At 40.1% G+C, this 17,894-nt stretch overlaps 1 protein-coding gene across 3 annotated transcripts; it reads right to left on the reverse strand.

Moving 5' to 3' along the window:
- Positions 1 to 2,357: 2,357 nt before the first annotated feature.
- On the reverse strand, positions 2,358 to 14,048 carry UPP1 (uridine phosphorylase 1). Of its 3 annotated transcripts, none has more exons than XM_061449177.1 (8): positions 14,006 to 14,048; positions 11,699 to 11,763; positions 9,011 to 9,128; positions 8,406 to 8,564; positions 7,011 to 7,125; positions 6,342 to 6,551; positions 4,639 to 4,785; positions 2,358 to 3,168 (listed from the first exon to the last, which is right to left on the reverse strand). In XM_061449177.1, exons 2-8 carry the CDS (start codon positions 11,749 to 11,751, stop codon positions 3,029 to 3,031), a joined length of 942 nt encoding a protein of 313 aa, XP_061305161.1. In that variant the 5' UTR covers positions 11,752 to 11,763; positions 14,006 to 14,048; the 3' UTR covers positions 2,358 to 3,028. The 3 variants fall into 3 exon arrangements, with proteins under 3 accessions (XP_061305161.1, XP_061305162.1, XP_061305163.1); XM_061449178.1 differs by having other exon boundaries at positions 13,933 to 14,026; XM_061449179.1 differs by lacking the exon at positions 14,006 to 14,048 and adding an exon at positions 13,779 to 13,880.
- Positions 14,049 to 17,894: the final 3,846 nt, after the last annotated feature.

Genomic DNA, 17,894 nt, shown 5'->3' on the forward strand with positions numbered 1-17,894 from the left:
ACCATTTCTTTAACAAAAAGGAAGGAACAGGCCAGAAGAACACTGTGAATCACAGAACAAACTATTGGTGGAAACCACTATTTTCTCCCTTCACATTTCTGCCCTATTTATATCTTCTACCTTCCTGCTTTGCTTTTATCCCTTTTAATCTCTGGGGTAAACTGCTTCTGTGGTGCACTGCTAGGTACAGGGTGGCACAGAGAACCAGAGCAGACTTTTGATTGGAAATCAAGGTTTCCAGGGTTTGCAGGATTTGCAGACCTACCCGGAGACACTGTCCGTGTAATAGCAAACATATATGTAACATCATATCAAACTTAATATCAAACAGGGGAAGTTTGATAGATTGGATCTAAGGAAGAAATTCTTTCCTGTTAGGGTGGTGAGGCACTGGAATGGGTTGCCCAGGGAAATTGTGAATGCTCCATCCATGGCGATGCTCAAGGCCAGGTTGGACAGAGCCTTGGGTGGAATGGTTTAGTGTAAGGTGTCCCTGCCCATGGCAGGGGGGTTGGAACTAGGTGATCTTAAGGTCCTTTCCAACCCCAACTATTCTATGATTCTATGATTCTATATATGCTTTTTAAAATACTACCACTCCAAATCCCAATACATGTTTTACAGAAAGAACGTGAATGGCTAATATTAAAGAACTGATATATAAATCAATTGAACCAGCTTATAAAAGCCGCACCAGTATTATATAATTCTGTATGGTCTTACAGGTCTTTGTAAAACCTACAGGAAGGCAATCTCACTGCCGGATGCACAAAGCTGACTCATTTCTTTATCTCTCTGTCCAGTTGCAGTCACAAGGGAAAATACAATTGTTCTTATCAGAGTAAAATTCTGACTGGTTTCCTCTGAAGCTAAGAAAAGTATTTCATTGCACGTAAGATGTGTCAATAGAGCACCCTCTTGCATTAGCAATACAGCATTACAGGATAGGGACCAGTATAAACAGGAGAATACTTCGCCTCCTTTGAATTCTAATTTTACATTGTCATACATCCCTTTACTCCATCTGTTAGGAAACACAGAAGAAAAACATTTTAGCCGTAAGAAAAGTACTTTTTAACCAGTTTCCAAATTCTTGCTCTCCTTCCTTTAAAAGGACAAATCACACCATTTCAGATTCGTATCTTCAGGACAGCTGCCATAATACATTTCCCCAAAGCTTCACAGAGCCACATTAGGTGGGGCTTTTTTGTTTTCTTGGTAACGTATTTTTTCTCTTTAGGTTACTAACAGTAAGTATTTCATTTACAACGGCAAACTGTCTTCTGTGAACCCATGCTGGTCAATTTGGTAAAACTGTTCTTCAGCCTAGAGTGCAGCAAGCAGCTTATAAAGTGATCTCCTTTTTATCTCCTTGCTCCTGTTCTGGGAACAGGAGATAGTAAGAGACAGAATGTGCTTTGCTGCTTTTTTCCTAAGGGACTTCACAGGGCTTTTTGCAAGGCCCAAGAAAGCACCAGGCATAGTTAAGCACATATTATTAATTTATTTTTTTAATTAGAAATAAGGGAGAAGCAGTTTTGTTCCCATTTTGTTTAAATGTGGGGCCATTCCCACCTGACTCCTTCCCTTTAGTTTACAGAGAAAAAAAGGCGCTCTCTGAAAACTTACTTTCATTGTATATCCTGAGCATAAATGAGAAAATGCATTTCTAAAATTAAGGGAAGACTAAATTAGTAAATTTAAAAAAAAAAAAGAAAAATAAACTATTATTTTTAGCTTTTCTCCAGCTGAAAAATCAAACAAATTTAAGGAGACTAATGCTCATTGGCAGCTTCCTATTCACAAGTCAGCCCTTCCTTTTTTTAATGTTTTCATCATATTGCTTCCACTTTCTGCCAGTTCTTGGTGAATGTGCTTACAACTACATCACCCCCTCTCAGATCTAATTCTCATGCTTGTTAACAGAGTACTGCAGACTTTTTCTCAAAAAGAAAGATCTCTTTTAGCTGGGTCAGTGACAGCTGTTCTGACAGTCGATTCAGACCCTTTTGACCTGTGACTCCTGCTAGAACTGGACCCTCCACTGCAGTAGAAATTTAAAAAGAGAGAGAGAGAGAGTGATAAATACATAGTCAGCTAAAGAAAAAGGCATTTATCTGGAACAGGTTGCCCAAAGAAGTAGTAAATGCTCCATCCTTGATAGTGTACAAGGCCAGGTTGGACAGAGCCTTGGGCAACGTGGTCTAGTTAGTGTAAGACATCCCTGCAGGGAATTTAAAAAGAAACAGGGTAAAATTAAAAGAAGGGAACTATCATAATGCAATACTGCAAATATGCTTTGCATCTCCTGAATGCCTCTGGTTCCTCTTCAGTAAGCAGCAGCCTTGCTTCAGCAAAAGATTTCAAGCTCTTTAATGTAAAGTTACTTAACACATAAATGTTTCCTGGGTATTGATTCAATCATGTAGTTAAAATGGGGTATGAATGACCTTGTTGGATCAGTATCTAGGAAATACAGATATTCAGCAGCCCAGTGTCAAGCTTAGAAAATTCAGTCCCACACTTTCATTAAATTTCGTTAAATTTTAATATATGAAAATAAAATTATTTGTCAAAGCTTGCAAAAAATAAATTGCATTCATTTTAATTTTTCTTTACAAGTGAATCAACAAAGACAATTAAAATTCATATAATTTTTTAACAACCAGAAAGGAACTAGCATTCTTAATTTATTGGTTTGCAAATAATTGGCAATAAAGTTTGATTTACTTCCTAGTTTTTCTTTCACAGTAGAGATAAAACTTTTTCATATATTATAGCAGGCTTGTCCTTCACAGCAGATCCACTTTCCAGTTCACAGAAAAGTGAGTCTTAAATCCAGCAATGCATAACTAAGCAAAACTTAACTGAAGTCCATTCCCAAAAAACATTGACATAAATGATTAACTTTGACACAAGGAATGCTGTAAGGTGTTCTGAGGCAAAATACCTTTAATGCACAGAAGATGTGACCATGACTTCAGCTGTGCAAAAACCCTTCTGCTTCTATGAAACAAAGATGGGTATTTCATACTTTCCCAAGACTTTTCTTAATGAAATATCCCACTAACTTCTGGGGTCTTTTCTGATACTCCACAAGTACATCATGTGAGCTACTAATCTGATCCCCTTCAAGCCGATCCAGAAGAGTGACACACACTACAGCGGCTAGAAATTAAAAGAGAGCATTAATTAGGAATAACATTCTGGCACTTCTACAGTCCAAGATCATAAACATTTGAACAAACAGCTAGAATATTGGAAATGCAAGAGAACAAACCCAAACCACAGAGCACAGTACCATAAGATGCTTGGGGACTAGCATGCTTTGGGTGATATAAAAAAGTTACAGAAAAATTAAGACAACTGATTGCTACACTAGTAAAGCAAGAGCTCTCAGGCACCTGCAGATACTTGTATCATGATTCTTATGTTTTCCTGGGTAGAAACTATATTCCACAAGTACCCAGGCCTTGACTGGTAGAAAGTAATCAGCGACACTGTTCTAGCAGGTGTAGTTACAGGCCTCTGCTATCTACCAGATCCCTGCACTGTAGATGCCACTCCTCAGGAGCCAGTAGATGAGCCGCTTTGACATTCATAGGTGGGGAGCACTGCAAGTATATAAGGATCTCATGGATCATCTCAGGCTCATCTGCTGTCTTTTGGCGATCAGAGCCCCAAAGGTACAATCCCTTCTTTTACTCAAGCTGAGCTCTACTGTCACCCTTCTGTACCTGGGATTTCTGCTAGTGGCAATTTACAGAGCACAAGCAGTAATACACATTAAAGACCTGCAAAGCAGAGACAGCAAAAATAATAGCTCAATAATAGCATGGGTTGGTTTTTTGGACTCTCAAATCAGTAAGAACCAAGGATGCTTGAAATAACTGCTGGCCTTTTTGCTTCTTTTCATCCTCCTTGAGTTTAAGGAAGTTTAAGAAACACTGATGTTTTAAACTGGGAGACTTCTTGCCAAGAAAAGTGAATTCTTTGCCAAGGAAAGCGAGAGACGACAGTTAACATGGTAAGTAGAAAGGCACTGCATTACATTATTTGTAATTGCTTGTTTGGTAGTTATTTTTTTCCCCCATAATCTTTCCTGAAACTTAGTTGGCTCGTGTGAAAAAATTAAAATCTCTGTTTATGATTAGGAATGGTTTATTCATGATGCTGCTGAAAGTCTTCAACTGTTTAAGAATTAAAGCTGTAAGTCTACACAAGACACATTTTCAATTTTCTTATTAAATTATAGAAAGTGATATTAGTGTTATGTATATGAGAATCACACAACTGCTTAAATTAACAAGTTGCTTCCTCTAAACTTCAACAACTAACTGAAGAAAACAAATTAATACTATAGTATAATTAGGTACTTCAATTATTTGTGCGCTTGCCTTCGGTTGGAATAGCAAATGACAGAACTAAACTGTGTTAAGAACTATGTGAGGAAGTTTGCATAAATTGTGAATACATATGATACAAATGAAACAATCATAGCAACAAAACTATAACCAGGATTGATTATTTTTATATGCAGAAGGTACGTTAACACCTGATTCACAGTTTTTACCACAAACCCCCTGCAATGCAAAAAACTTCCCATAGCTTGAATAAAGTGACTTTAAGTTAGTTTACCTTTGACACCACTGAGATTACACATTGCAGCAAATACGGAAGACTCCATCTCTATGTTCCTGACACCAGAATCATAAGCTTCCTTCAAATACTGCAGTTTCTCTTCTTCACTGTATAAGCAGATTGCACCATCCAACCTACCTTGTCCTACAAAGTAATTTTTTAGAAATTTTCAGTGTGACAAAGTCACAGAACAATTTGCTTCTAAAACACATAATTATTGCAGTTTCCCCTATACATTGTCCAGCTTTTACTAGCACTCTCCATTTTAATGTTCAAGACAAACAGGACAAAGCGATTCTCAGCTATTGCTAGAGCTTCTACATATTACTTGTATTTTTTGCAATGTGAATAATAAAAATTTAATTGGCCTTCTCCAGCTTAAATTCTCAAATTCATAAATGGGAAAATAAAAGCAGTGGATTCCCACACTTTCAACATGAATCAAAATTCATCAATAAACTTTAAGCTATATGAAAGCTATATGCACTTTTTCTGTTTATGCATTGTTTAGAAAAACCGTCAGGCTTGAAAATGCTTTCCTGATGCTACCTTAAAAGCTGACCATTTTATTAGTTTCAGACTCTCTAAGGTAAGAGAGTAAGAAAATCTTAAGCTAATTAGCTAATACTATTACAGGTTTTTTGAGAAAAATTATTAAAATTATTCAAGAATAACACTTATAGAGAAAAGACTAGCAGCATATGCACAGTAAAGTTCAACTACAGTGTTTTACCTCGTACCTTCTTGTTTTCAGGAGATGGACTCCTAAATTAATGCCTGTGAGCTTGCCCTCAGTTTTTGCTGTACGAGTTAAAAACATTCCTGACACCTTTTTTTTAACATCGTTTGCACCTGTGACTGGCGCTTAAGGAGATACACAAACTGACTGCATCTGCTTCTGAACAAGCCTGAGAACTACCATGACTCTGCATTGCACCTTTTGTCACCTACTCAGTAACAGCTAGAGATAGAAGTACCAGGTGCCATCTACACTCTGTTCCGGTAAGGTTTGAAAGATGTTTGTGAACAGACTTGGGAAATCAGAAAAGCACCTGAATATCTCCATGTTTATCCAAAGTAAGCCTTGGAGTTTTGCCCCTCCTACATGGAAGCACTGACACAACTCAGCAAAATATTGTCTTCTGCTGTCTGATCATCACTTTTCTCAAAATGCACAATGGGAAACAAGTCCCAACACTTCTTTTAGAAATATTTCCTTTAGATACCTAACCAGTGTGAAACAAATGAACAACAACCCCCAAAACACTATCATTCCCTCCCCCAAATAAAACAAGCCCAAACCAGCCACAAATAATTCTCACTCCTCTAACCCTCTTAGGATGCCTTGGTAAGCTACTGAAATTTTATGGAAAACACACCTAACTGCCGAGTACATAAAAAGCGTGTAATAGACTATATGTATTTCAGAGGATCTATTGGAGGTGGGGGGAAGTAAACTTCCACAAAATTAAAAATTTGATACAGCAAACTGCTAAGCACAATACTTGATCTTAGGTGTAGGAAAAATAGGTTCACTGTAGTTGACAAGTCAGCTCAAAGTAGAGAATGTGTTCTGCTCAGTGAACTGGACCCTTAATGTTAAGCATTATTCAGTATTTAAAATAATACTGAAAATACTATTTGATATTCATCTGTTACTGCTTATCATTACACTTCTGTTAGTCTGTCACCAGTCTTACCTTCATAAAAATCCAAAGTGCACATTGTGTTTCCAATGACTGTATGGAATTGACCAATTTCTATGCTGCACTGCATCAGTTCCTTAGTTAGCTGTTCATCTAGGTTTGTACTGCGAATTACAGTCTTTCCCAGAACAACCTGCTCAAACTGAGGCTTGAAGGTGGCATCTACAGATTCTCTAGTTATAACCACTGAGCCTGGGTCCAGACCTGCAGTAAAAATAAATAGATATAGCTTCATAGTGTAGTTAATGCTTTGTTTCCACACATACAGAACACACTTCTTGAGCCAATCCTGCTTCTTTTAAAGGCAGCAGATTTGCCCCTGAATTCACCAAGAGACTTTTTACGCATGCTTAGCTGCTTCATTGCATTATTACAGATAATTTCTGAAATAATTAAATTTTACCTTTTTCACTATATATTCTTTCTTATCTCATATTTTTCATACAGGACAGAAATGTCCTTCTCCTCACATCGTCAGACCTCTTAAGTTTGTTTTGTCCAAAGACAGATATTGTTTTTTTCTTTCAAAATTATGGAAGAAAAATGATTCTTCTCCTGCAGAAAATTGTTCTGACCATCAACTACTTACTTGCAGTGAGATGTTTTACTCTCCTACACACAAGACTTAGTTTGAAGAAAGAAAGAAGTCAAGAGGGGAAATACCTATTCCACCAGATGTGCCAATGCGAAAAATGGTTACGTTGGAACACTTGGCATGATACAGCAGCTTGATCAGCTCGTGCAACATGATTGCTATAGAAGGAATGCCCATACCATGCTGAAATGAAAGCAGAAATTCATATTCAGCACGCACATAGACAACACAAAATATATATGGAAGAAGGAGCAGGACAGTATCTCCTTCCTGATTACTTTTCTTCAAATGTCTCCTAACTCATTCGATGTAGGCCCTATGCTCTGGGCCTACTAAACAGAAAGACTCACACTGGCTTTGGTAGACTCAGATGAAGCATAATATTTCTAAAAATCATGAATTATAAAATACTTACATTCTCAAAAGTATAAGCAGGGTCATTTCCTAATAGCTGATAAATGCACTTTATCGCAGAACTGTTCTTAAACACCAAAAACCTGAACCTGAAGTGCTAGTGAATAGTTAAGCGATTTATTTTTTCAAAGTACAGACACTGTGGTTTAGTCACAAAATTCAGCAAATGTAAGTTCACTTTAACTTGCATGATAAAGAAATAATTACAGCTCAAAAGAGAGGGTGTAGGATGATACTACAGTTATGCAATTCAAGTATGCAATCATATCAACAAATTAAAGGTGTGACATTTTAAAATGCATACATGAGTTGGCAGCTCATGCATGCATTTCAAGTCCCATGGAATGCTACTCTTAAGTTATGTTAGCACACTGGACAATGCCACTGGATGTGATACAGCCAATTTTTCCAATATCCCATATACATCGACTTTTTTCCCCATATTATTTAGGACACTGAACAGGGACAAGGCAATAGGAAGTCTAATCAAAAAAATTTACAAGGTCATTCCTGTAACACCTCTGTGGTACATAGGGGAAAAAGGAGGCAAGAAAGGAGTGAAGGTCTCAGAGATTTGCTCTCTCATAAAAAAAGGGCTAAAAAAGAAATCTTAATTAGCTGAGTGCACTATTTTGAGCATGGCTGGTGGAAACGTAAAAACATGACTCCATCTACTAAGTGCTTAGAAGAAATATGCCTTCATACTTTCTACATTGAACAGTATCATCGAACTCTTCATCAGGAACTGCAGAGATAGTACAAGGGATGATGAGTTTAAACTTAAATACAGAAAGGAAGAAGTTCTTTACTGTGAGGGTGGTGAGGCACTGGAATGGGTTGCCCAAGGAAGTTGTGAATGCTCCATCCCTGGCGGTGTTCAAGGCCATGTTGGACAGAGCCTTGGGTGACATGGTTTAGTGGGAGGTGTCCCTGTCCATGGCGGGGGGGGGGGGTTGGAATCAGATGATCTTAAGGTCCCTTCCAACCCTAATTATTCTATGATTCCATGATACGTGTCCCATAACTGAGTAAGTAAGTGAGGTACTTACACTGACAGATAAAACAGGTCCCACTTTGTACATCGCATAACGGTCAGTTCCTGCACAGATGTTAGGATAGTCACAACCAGGGCTCCCAAGCTCCAGTTCTTCAGCTATGTAGGCAATGAAAGCTTTCATCCGAGAAGGGCTACCGCCAACACATACAAACTGGGGAGGAGAGTATTCAACAAAACAAAATCAATTGCATGATTCACTATATCAAAGAACACGCAGAGATCAACATACGGATGCAAACACCTTCAGGTAACAGAACCAGATGCGATTCTTCTCACACAAATTCTAAAAGGCCATGAAGAAAAACTGGCAAAAAACACACTTCTATACACCACTCAAATTCCTTCATCCTGTTTAAACTAGTAAAAGACAGCTACTGATTTGAAGCCCCCCCCCCCCCCCCCAAAAGGGAAGTAAGAAACAATTATCCCAGATTTTGTTTGATATTGAAAGTGACAAGAACCCATAAAAGCTTATCCTCTTTCTATTCCCTCCTCATTTGGTAGTATGTTGACACATTTAGTCTTATTTTGAAGACAGCTACACTTCCACCTGCTATGGAAAAGCACTGGCTGGCTGAATGAAGCAAACTGCCTTACCTTTACATCTCCAAATAATGCTGGAAAATCATGGGTACCAGTCCCAAGAGCAAAATGGTACAGGATGTCTTCTTTCATTTTCTCCAGGTGAGGGTTGCAGAGATGGATAAAATTCTCTCTGCCAGGACAACAGCATAATGAAACTATATACACAACCCCCTGCATTGAACAGATGCTAATTTTGTGAAGTCAAGCAGTAAAAGTAGGGACATGCCACACCCAAGTATGCCTGCACTGCCTTATTTTGGTTCCTGATGCATTACTTTAAGAAAATCCTAAATTTTATGACCAACTTGCATCTCATAATAAATCACAATATTTAAAATTGCATTCATTACACAGGATGAAATTGCTGAAGAAAAGCCCAGATGGTAGGATGCATCTGCAACAGCGCAACCTTTATCTTAAATAATCTTAAAGCTGTGAACCAGGGTCGGTGTTTATGGAGAGCAGAACAACTGGGAGCTGGACCAGGGAATATACAGTAAGACACCTTTCTACATAGACAGTCCTTAGCATTGTCTAATGCTAGGATCTGGAAGAGGTAAAAAGAATTTACGTCCTCTTAAGTTGTTTCCTATAAGTAAGTCAGACAGCTTAAAAAAAAATCCCCACCCTTTCTGAAGATTCAGGAAACAACAAGGCAAGGAGGGAAAACTGAATTGCTCAGCGAATGGGATTGCCTTCATGGAAAATTTGGTAGTGGACTAACTAAGCAAGCTGAATTAATCATAAAACATCTGCCTTCTGTGCTTGACATTTTAAATTCAGTTGAAACAGGGAGGAAAGACTTAAGCTTAAGGAAAGACATAAGCTTAAGCAAAATACGGGCCAATACTTCAAAATAGTTTCCAAGACACGGAATCAAGCAATAAACATCTTTCACACACAGGAAGACGACTTAATAGCTTAATGAAGGCTCACTGCAGTCACAACATGCCTCAGGAAATTCAAACTGCTTTGTCAGAGGAGACAAACAAAAGAGTTCACCTGGAGTTTATGCAAAAACTTGGTGGGACTCTGAAGCCTAAACAGAGGTGTTCAGCACTATTTGAGATGTTTTAGGTTATCTGGTCTGCCTTCTAATGCCTCTCCAGAAAGGCAGGGCTTTTCTGTAGGTCCTATGTCTTATCTGTCAACCTTGTGCAGGATGGATGGGTTACCTTAAGAAGCCTAAAATGGCCTAGATGCCCATACTGAACTGTTCCTCAGCGAAGAAAATAGCTAGAACCCCAATATTCTCAGTATAACAGTTGTTTCTGTTCTTGAAATTCTCACCCCAGTGTCAGTCACTATGGAGCAGCAGCTGCACAACCAAAGACAGAGTTACCATCCCAATCCACCCTATTGGTCCCAGCCCACCACTACCACCTTCAGCACAGAAAAAGCAGCCCAACAAAGCGGGTGGGCTGTTAGCTCCTTTGGTAGCAATTCCTCTCCATCTCCCACATGCCCCATTTGCTTCTCTCAAATCCTGCCTGAGGTGGAGCCAAAGGCTTCAGTTGCCTTTGTTCTTCCCTCTGAGAGACCTGTTTGACTACAGAAGAAATAAAGAACAGGTTTGTGGCTCTCTGGAAAGGCACAGACAGCCCAAGAGTTTGCCAGCTCACACAAGCAGAATTCCCAGGCTGCTCCTCTGAAATATTCTCCTCTTTGGTTTTGTGGGATTCTCTACCCATATTAAATGGGTCACTCACTAATGCAGACCTAATAGCTGGCTGTGATGTTTATTGGAATAGTTTTTGCTTACAAATAGGATATGATTTGAAATCACTTTACAATTTGTTCTCAGTCAAGAAAAAGAAATATTTCCTTCTTCATGAGAATACCAGCATCAAAGCTTCTCTCCAGGAAATAAATTAGGAAAAGGTGAGGCCTCTGTTAAAAGTACAGGGAAATTCATGTAGTATGTGCCAACACCACCATCCTCATGCACACCCTAAATACAGCTTCCTTCCTCAGCAGCGTCTGTATTTCACCTTTTTCATCTCATACCTTACCAACAAAGCTTTCCAACCCACTGCCTTCCTGCACCTAGAGGCTGTTACTAACTTGCACTGGTTATCTGCCCATCCAGATCTAATTGCAGACTTTGACCCTGGGGTAAAATGGGCAATAAAATAAGCATATCAATGTTTGTACATAGGACCAATATCATGAATTAACAGTAAAGGCAAAGTTTGACTGATAAAAATCTTTGGCCTGTAACTCTAAGGAGCAGACAATTTATTTCCCTTACGCTGTTTTAAAGCTGATGTTTGAAACAAAACGCAAATATATGAGGGCTAAACATGCAAGTACGGTTTTACTAAAAGCAGCTTAAAATAAGGTTTACAGAAACAGATTTGATTAAACTCCTGGAGCAGGTAGGCCTGGACATATGCAGCAACCAAAGTCAACATTTCAACAGCTCACTGCATTAAAAAATAAATAAATAATAAAACCAAACATCACCTATGTTTGGAAAAATTCACTGTCATGATAAATGGAAATAGCTAGCCAGCAAAGCCCACTGCATGGGCGTTTGTGGTTAAATCACATAAAGACTCCATTTCTCAGAACAGCTTCTACTAGATACTTGATGTTATAATCAATATTTGTACTATAAACTTTATCTTAAACTAAATGAGTAATAAGTTTGGGGAGGAAGGTAAATATAAACATGGACAATTCATTTCCGAATCTTACTTTGAAGACTGTTCATCATCAGTTTTCTTCTTGTCTGGGATACCAGGAGCCATGTATGCTTATACCTAGAATTATATTTAAAAAATCAGATATAAAGTGCGTCAAAATACATAAAGCTAGCATCATTAACAGTGAGACAAACCCTCTATATACATGATGCTGTCATGAATATTAAAAATCCAAAATAACCCAGCCCCACTACAGCAAAATGAGTATCACCACCTTCAAACCACTAAAACTTGAACTAATCCCTTTCTAAGGTAACCCCCATCTCACCACTACTTCCGTTCCATGGTATAAGCAACAACCGGTCCATGGGCCAAAGAGAGGTAAGTCTCATAGCTAACTAAACAACCCTCTTTCTTCTGTACCTCCCACAATGACAGTGACTGCTGACCTAGCCTTAGCCCTCCTTCACCCCTGCCTCCAGAAGGCCTCCGAAGCTCATCTCTAACTGCCATATGCCTGAAACCAGAGTTCAGGAAGCACCTTAATCATAATATACATTCCATTAAACTCCTCATACCAACAATAAGAGATTTTTATCTGCTCCAGTGTAAGGGCAAGGAAGGTTAAAACAAACCGTAACTCCAAAAAGTCACAGCCCTTTATCATCTTTTTTCCTAATCCATTAACCTATATTATAAATCTTCTTTCTGCATACAAATAGGCAAATATATCACTGAAGCTTTGGTGCCGACACAATGACAAAATTATAGAATGATTCATTCGTTGTTATTTTCAGAAGTGACAACAACTACGTGCCAGAGTTGGCACTTTCTGGGAATACCCTTAGAGAAGGTATTGAATCAGAAGTTCTGCTCTACCCTCCCTTATAAGAGGCCTGACAGCACATACACTGTAATCCTTAAAAACCCCAGGATTACACTACAAGGAAACAAAGAAATCAATCTTGCAACAGAATTACATAATATGTGAATTTTGAAAGAACTGAAAACCAAACGAGATTAACCTGAAGTCTGTGTGTTAAAAGCCACTGAATAATGGGAATGTATTAAAACTTTCAAGGACATTTTCTTCATCTAAAATGTAACCTTTATTAAACAGACCTAACCATCACATGTACTACACATACTAAACATATGCTAGATTCCATGCTCAAGGAGGTAAACTATAAAAGTCACATTTAGAATCATTATGCATCCTTGTGGTCATAGGATTAATCAGTTCCCACAGGGCATCGTTATTATATCACGTGCATCACAGGAAAAATGCATCATTTGTTCCAAGAAAACTACAGTGCTAATAACAAGGAGTTATCAGATAAGAAGAAACATCAAAATGCTTTTTATGTACCTAGATGACAACTGGCTGCAAACAAACCAAGGATATTCATTCAGCTGCTGTTCGCAGCATTAAGCAGCCACATAATTTTTAACAGTGTTCTTGGTTCTGTGATGCTCTAAGTAACAATGTACTTCAAGAAAATCTGACAGTAAAGTTCTGACATTGCACAGGTGCAGAGTACCCTCTCCAGCAGCACCCAACCGGAGATGCCTTGGGAGAAACAGCAGAAAGGAGCAAGCAGAACTCAGTTTTCCCAAGGCAGACCCTTCCGGCCATCACACGGAAGACAACAGGCACCCGATTACCATAAAGCTGTAAAACTCTCACACTGCCTATACAAACGGAGATTTTTATAGACACGTCAAAACTTCCAGCAGCCATCCTCCATCAGACTGATGCTCAAGAATAATGTGCTCCCAGCAGGATGCAGCACAAGAAAGGGCACGGCCTGCTTCAACATGTGTGTGACTCCTCTGCCCAGTGATTCAAAAGCGGGCAGAATCCATTATATCTCATTACACACACACACACTATTTTTTTGTTTCCTGGTGGTGGTTTGGGTTTTTGTTTTGTTTGTTGGTTGGTTTTGTCCGGTTGCTTTTTTTCTTTAGGAAAGTCTCAGTTAGTAGTATCTTTAAGGAAAAGCTCCAGGTTAGCGTTGATCCATCATTAGAAAACCGGACGAGCCCCTGCAAAACTGTTTTCTGCCCTGAGCGTCCCCCATCGAGGTTATGCATGCAATGACAGCTCGCTCCCGACGCTCATCACTTACTTCCAGCCGGCTTCCTGCCCGGCGGGCAGCTCCCATCCACCCAAGCTCGAAAATAACGGCACCACCGAACCTCCCATCCCACCAGGCCTCTGGCCCCACCGCTCTCAACCACCGCTCCCCCGCACCGGTCGTATGCTCCCCCACAGAACGGCACCCAGGGTTCCGCCGCTACCCGCCCGCGGGGGTCCTGGTGACCGGCGGCTGGAGGGGCTCTGCTGAGCTCTCACCTGGGGCAGCGGAGCCACCGCTGTGAACCGCAGCTCTCTCTCTCGGTGTACCTGGCCGGGCTGCGGGGTGCGCTGGCAGACCCACCTTCCAGCAGCGGCGGGCGGGAAGGAACTGTACGGCACAGCACCTCCCCGCCCCGCCCCGGGCGGGGCCCGCAGCACCGGGCGCGGTTAACTCTCGGCGCGCCGGCCGCCCGCGGCGGAGCGAGCCCCGAACATCGGTAAGGGGGTGGGTGCGAGAGCCGGTCTCCTGCCGCTCCTCGGCAGATCTGCTTCGAGGCGGCGAGGATGATGTGATAATACACATGTACACACGATAAACACGTGCTGGCCACGCCGAGGAGCACAGCCAGGTTGTGTGGGTGGCGGTGTCTATACCGGTCTTTCTACATGTATATTCATACAGCCTGCCTGTAAGTGCACTTCTTTTACTAGCGCTTTGGTATGGCAAAAAAACACGTGGTGAGAAAAGAGCACAGACTGCTGCTAACAGACTAGACTCTTTCAGCTGGAAGGGACCTACAATGATCATCTAATCCAAGTGCCTGAACAGGGGTGACAAAGTTAAAGCATGTTGTTAAGGGCATTGTCCAAATGCCACTGCCAGGCTTGGGGCACTGAACTCCCCTCAAGCACAGCTTGTTCCAATGTTTGACCACTCAGTAAAGAAATGCTTCCCAATGTCCAATCTTTGAAGCATTCCTACATGTCTTCTCACTGGATGCCAGGCAGAAGAGCTCAGCACCTCCCTCTCCACTCTCCCTCCTCAGGGAGCTGTAGAGAGCAATTATGTCGCCCCTCAGCCCCCTTTTCTCCACACTAGACAAGCTCAAAGTCCTTTGCTGCTCCTCACAGGACATGCCTTACAGCCTTTCCACCAGCTTTGTTGCCCTCCTCTGGATGCCTTCAAGGACCTTCATACCCTTCTTAAATTGTGGGGCAGAGAACTGCTCCCAGCACTCAAGGTGAGGCTGCATCAACACTGAATACAGTGGGATCATCACCTCTCTTGACCAGCTGGTCATGCTATGTTGGATGCACCCCAGGATGAAGTTTGCCCTCTGCGCTGCCAGGACTCACTGCTGACTCACATTTTTCAAGCCTACTGCTGACCAGCACCCCCAGATCCCTTTCTGCAGCACTGCTCTCCAGCCATTTCTCTCCCCATTTATATCTGTGCCCAGTGTCACTCTGTCCTAAGTGCAGAACCCAGCATTTCAACTTGTTAAATTTCACCCCATAAATCACTGCCCAATGCTCTGACCTATCCAGATCCCTCTGCAACGCCTCTTGTCCCTCAAAAGAGTCAACAGTGCCTCCCAGTTGGTGTCATCAGCAGATTTGGCAATGGTGCATTCAACTCCTGCATCCAGAGCATTGATAAATGTATTGAACACCTCTGGTTACAGTCACCAGCCAGGTGTAGCCACATTCACTACAACTCTTGGTGCTCTGCCCTTCAGCCTTCCATCCCAGCACTCCAGTGATGGGACTCACTCCACCAAGTCTCTAATACCAATGATATCAGCTCTGGGAGCTGACCAACACTTCCAGTTCATCCTGTTTTTTTCCTCATACTGCAAATGTTGGTGTACACGTATTCAAGATACGCTCCCGAGCCCCCCATGCTCCCAGAAGCAGTGTAAATATTCCCACTAGCATTGCCATCCTCAGGCAATACCATGTCAACCTTTGGCTTACCTTCAGCAATCCTGTTGGTATCCCCTTCTGCCACTGATTCTAGTTTAAAGCCCTCTCAAGCAGTCCCACCAGTTTATGTCCAAAGACACATTCTTCCCATTGGGAGAGCTGGATTCCATCAGGTTCCAAGCATTGCAACATTTTCCTCTATTTGAGGAGTACAAGTGCTAATACAAAGACCACTATGTGAGTCTGGAAAATTTCATTGAAAACAGAACCTGAGTTACCTGACCAGTAGTTTATTTGGCCATTGCACCAGCCAATGATAACAGTGTAGTATTTAAAATAAGTATACCCCTTCCTGCTCACCATTTACCATCTTTATAGTTAATCAGTCAAATAATTCAGTGTAGCTGTCTGGATACTTACCTACTGCATTTTGGTTCTTGTCATTCTGGATGTTTATTATCATTAATACTATTAATAGGAGGACAAATCATTACTACTATTAATAGGAGGACAAAACATGTTAACACTGAACTTCTGTATTTCTGTTTCTAGCTTATTTTCCAGGCTATAGCATAATATATAACTACATTCTGAAAAATGATCTGCAGAGAACTGCAAAACCAGAACATTACACTCTTCACAGAAAAGAGCTGGCTTCATCCTGCATCTTTTACAACTAAGTCTGCATTACTCAGTACAGGTACAAGTATTTAAGAAATAGATATGCTGAATCAATGAAATTTTAGATGCTTAAGAAATGCATGGGCAATTCAACTGTTGCGTGCATTGCTATACAAAGAAAGTTAATGTATGTGTATCCTTCATCTCTGAAAACATGTTTATATTCAAGTCTAGTCTAAGAAGACATAAGTGGTAAGAATGAAGTATATATTCAGTCACATTAAAATGAAAACAGCCATTAGACTCTGCTGTGGAAAAACAGTTGCATGTAAAAACAAAGTTACTCTTTGATACCTAAACTGTCAAGTTATTTTTAAATCTGTATCTGGAATTCTCTTTTAAAAATATTCACATATTCAGTATACTTGGGTTCAATTCATAAAATGCAACTGCACTTTTGTTTTATCTTTGGGCTTGCAAATCAATCAGTATTCAAAAGTAAGAAGTGAGATAATTTCTTACTTAAAGGCATTCAAGTCAGAAACGGAGCACAACACAACTAAATAAACATTTCAGCATTTAAAACAATATGGATAGATTCTGTAAGAAATTACCCAGCTTTCAACTTTGGCATCTCTCTGAATAACACTGAAAACCCTCCCAGACCCAGAAGCTTCCACTGCTGTCACATGGAACTACTGATGACTTTTAAAACTGCCAGCAACATGACTGCATTGACTCACAAGTAAATAACAAACATAACTACTGAAGCAAGGTGAACTCAAGCAACAGATTTCCATCCTCCAGTTGGGACTTTGTGATTTGTTACACTACTTTGATTTCACAGCTCTTGGAGAACTGGCAAGTTATGCTTCTGCTGCAGCTCTGCACTATCAAGAATTCACAAGCAGGAATTCCAGGATCTTCTACCTGCTCTTACCAAGAGAAATCTGTTAATATTTTACCTCATAGTAGTCAAACTGTGATCCATGAAGACTCAGTTGACTGACAGTGCAGATCAAATATCTCCTTGGCTTGACTAAGGAAAGCTGAGTGTACATTAATGGCATGTAAGTAAGCTTTTAAGAATGTAAGAATGTCATGTGGATATCACCTAATAGTGACTAAGGAATAATTTTTACAATTAGACTTCTAAAATATCTGAAATATCTGAAATAGACTTCTAAAATATCTGAAAACCAGCAATATAAACAGTTCTAAGACCACAAGTACAATAAAACAAAACAGTGCTGAGTGACCATGCTGGGATCTCAGTTGTCTTTCTGTCTCTACCTTCAACAATTGCCTAAAAATTCTGACAGGTTTGGACAAGGACTCCAATACTGATGAAGAACTGTTCAAAAGTAAAGAGGACCTAGATATCAAAAAACTCAATGCAATAAATTTGCTTTAGGAAGATCTGTATACATCTTAATGTATATAATATAATTCCATAATATAGAAAAGAATTACTAGAATTCTTCTTGCAGGTCAGCAGTATTGCAGCCACACAGGAATTCTTATGTTATGGAATAGATTTTGAGGGCTTCAGCACAGCAAGCACTTTCAAGTCTGTGTGAACAGGTGATTTATAAATTTGTCTATATTTTTACCCATG

This window comes from Pezoporus flaviventris, unplaced genomic scaffold (assembly GCF_033815535.1).
Source record: "Pezoporus flaviventris isolate CSIRO_AGI_PZ_B2104156 unplaced genomic scaffold, CSIRO_AGI_Pfla_v1 ptg000007l, whole genome shotgun sequence".
NCBI lineage: Eukaryota > Metazoa > Chordata > Aves > Psittaciformes > Psittacidae > Pezoporus > Pezoporus flaviventris.